The following is a 2,702-nucleotide window of genomic DNA, read 5'->3' on the forward strand; positions in this document are numbered from 1 at the left end:
GCAGGAAGACCCTGGGAAGGACTCCAGCTGCCCTGACAGAAGTTCCCTTTCTTTCTCGGGTCCCCGAGGAGGTGGACTCCAACCCACCCCGAGCCTCCGGCGAGGCAGGGTGGATCCAGCCACAGACATGCAGCAACCACACCCTGGCTGCTGCTTGCCCGACTCCCCGCGGCTCTCCTTCTCCTCCTCCCCACCCCAGTCAGGAGCGAGGGGGGAAGGGAGGGGGAAGGACACACACACAAGCGGGGACCGGGCTCGTACACATGAAAAATATTTAATACGTGTTGTACACGTAGAATTACATTTCATACAAAACAAGATACATCACTGGAGAACACTGTACAAAAATCCCTACGGGAGCCCCAAGCCTTTATACAACAAAGACCGGGAGTTACCTAACAAACGGGCTCAAGGACTTTCCCTCAGAGCGTCTGTAAACTTCGTTTCTCTCAATAATAACACTTTTTAAAAGCACCATGTAATACTTCTGACCTAAACCTTTTCAAAATAGAGACTTTATTTAATAAATTTAATACTTCCCAAGCTAAAGGTATTACCCAGTGGGATTCTCCTCAGCGCCACCGGCAGCCGAAGAGTCTCCTCGGGGCAGGAAGGGGAATTCCGGGAGGGCAGGGCCGGGGGACGCTCCCAGGGCGGCTGCCGGCAGACGGGACCCGAAGGGGGAAGTGCCGGTGCTGCTGCCCCGCGGCCCTTCCCGTGCGGTTGGACTCGCCGGCGCCGGAGTCCCGCGGCGCTGCTCGCCCTCCTCCGCGGGGCTGGTGGTGCGGGGAAGGAAGGAGAGAAGTAGGGTGTGTATGGGGGAGGTCACCTCTCGGTCCGGCTGTCAGGCAGGCCGGCCGGCCGCCGGGTCCCCCATTCCGCCGGCGGACGGAGAGTCTTTAGGGTCGGCGCGTCAGAAGGCCACAATGGCCGTGCTCCACGGGTTGAGGGTTCGCAGCACCGGCTCGTCGTAGCAGATCTGTCCCGATTCGGACGCTGTCTCGGTGGGTGGCCCTGTCCCCGTCCCTGCCGCTTCGCCTCTGCCGAAGGGTGCCCGCCGCCGACCCTTGGGCTCCTTACTGAGCAGTCCCGAGAAACTGGAGCCGAAGATGCTGATGAGGCTGGCCACGTTGCCGGTCTCCATGTCCTCTTGGTCGCCTGGCGGCGGCCCCTCCTCCACCTCCCGGCGGGGCTTCTTCACCGGGGAGCCCGCCTGACCCCGCTCGCCGGCGCTCCGCTTCCGAGCGCAGTGTGACATCGGGGACGCCGCGGCCCCCACCACGACGGTAGTGGCTCTGTTGGCCTCACCGGCCGCCGCCGCGCAGTGGCAGCTACAACCGCAACAACAGCGCCGCGGACGGGGGCCCTCGCAGTTCGCACCGGGCAGCCGAGGGCCGCCCCTAACTGCTTCGTCCTGCGGGGGCGGCGGCGGCGGCAGCAACTCGCCGGCCGCCCAGGTGCTGGTGGTGGCGGCGCAGGGTGGCGGTGGCGGCGGCGACTCCTCTCCGGGGGGCCCGCAGGCGGTGGGGGGCGGCTCGGGCGGGAAGCCCGGCTCACTCAGGTAGACTTGGCGAGCGGTGCGCAGCACCAGCGACACCAGTAGGTTCTTGTGGAGCTTGAGGCCACCGCGCTGGCCCCGTGCGCTGTAGATCTTGCCCAGCGAGATGCTGACGATGCGGTGAGCCTCCAGCTTGAACTCCATGAGGGAAACGAACGGTGGTAGGACGAGGGGGCCAACGGAGATCCTCCGCTGCGCGCCTGCCGCCTCCCTCTGCCACCCGTCTGCGCTCGTAGCTTCTTCGCGCCGCCGACTGAGGCGAGCCCATGCGCCCAGGCCCCTTTTATACTGCTTGCGTCCTGGCCAATCGACGCGCCTGGCCGGCCCCCGCGCGCCCAGGCCGGCGAATGGCGAGGCCGGGGAGCGGGTTCGAAACCTGGCCCCGCGGACTGGGATCTTAAAGCGGCAATGCCCGAGCTCGGCGGGTGGTGGAGGCGTTGGTGGGCCCCGCCACACAGGCAGCGGCCATGGGCACGGCGGGTAGGGCTGCTGCGGCGGCTCTTCGGGTTCCGCAGCTCCGCAGGGGCTGTAGCTCCGCGCTTTCACTGAGCTCCACTTTGGCTTCATCAGGCCATCGGTGGGAGTTTTGGTCAAAACAATTAAAGTGTTTCTAGGGGTCAATAAAAAACAATAAGCCAAGAGCAGTCCTTGTTTTGTGCTGGATAGAAACGTTTCCCCCAACTTCAGCACCAGTCTTTGGTCTCTTGTTAGGAGAAGCAACCGGTCATGGTGTTGGCTGGAGGGTGAAGTGCACCTTTGAGCGCTTCCAGGAAAAATATACACTGATTTTGAGAAGAAAGCCAGGAAAATCTATGCTGATTTTGAGCAGAAAGCCATACCTGCCCAGCTGTCAACTGGGGATCTGTTCCAGGGGTCAGTCAGCAAAGCTCACAGAAAGCCCAGGACAGAACAGAGGCAGGAACCACTGTAAGGAAGGATGGGTGATGACAACACAGAGACCACCAGCATCGCCAGGGTAATGGGCAACATGGCAATGTGGAACACTTGCTTGGTAACTGAAGCCCCATTTGTAATATAGCCTGGTGGCCTGGCCAGTCTGGTGGCTGGGGACATAGGGGACAACACACTACCTCCAGACACAACTCCAGGTGCCAGGAAAGCATCCAAGAAAGCTCCATGCTGC

The 2,702-nt window shown here is 62.3% G+C and overlaps 1 protein-coding gene across 1 annotated transcript; it reads right to left on the reverse strand.

Moving 5' to 3' along the window:
* Positions 1-263: 263 nt before the first annotated feature.
* IER5 (immediate early response 5) lies at positions 264-1,807 on the reverse strand. Its single transcript, XM_054165269.1, has one exon. It carries the CDS (start codon positions 1,700-1,702, stop codon positions 914-916), a length of 789 nt encoding a protein of 262 aa, XP_054021244.1. The 5' UTR covers positions 1,703-1,807; the 3' UTR covers positions 264-913.
* Between the last annotated feature and the right edge of the window lie 895 nt (positions 1,808-2,702).

Source organism: Dryobates pubescens, chromosome 11 (assembly GCF_014839835.1).
Source record: "Dryobates pubescens isolate bDryPub1 chromosome 11, bDryPub1.pri, whole genome shotgun sequence".
In the NCBI taxonomy this organism is placed as follows: Eukaryota; Metazoa; Chordata; class Aves; order Piciformes; family Picidae; genus Dryobates; species Dryobates pubescens.

What these genes read in the sequence shown, in the direction of transcription:
- IER5 (XM_054165269.1), bottom strand. Translation starts at nt 1,702, where the DNA reads ATGGAGTTCAAGCTGGAGGCTCACCGCATCGTCAGCATCTCGCTGGGC.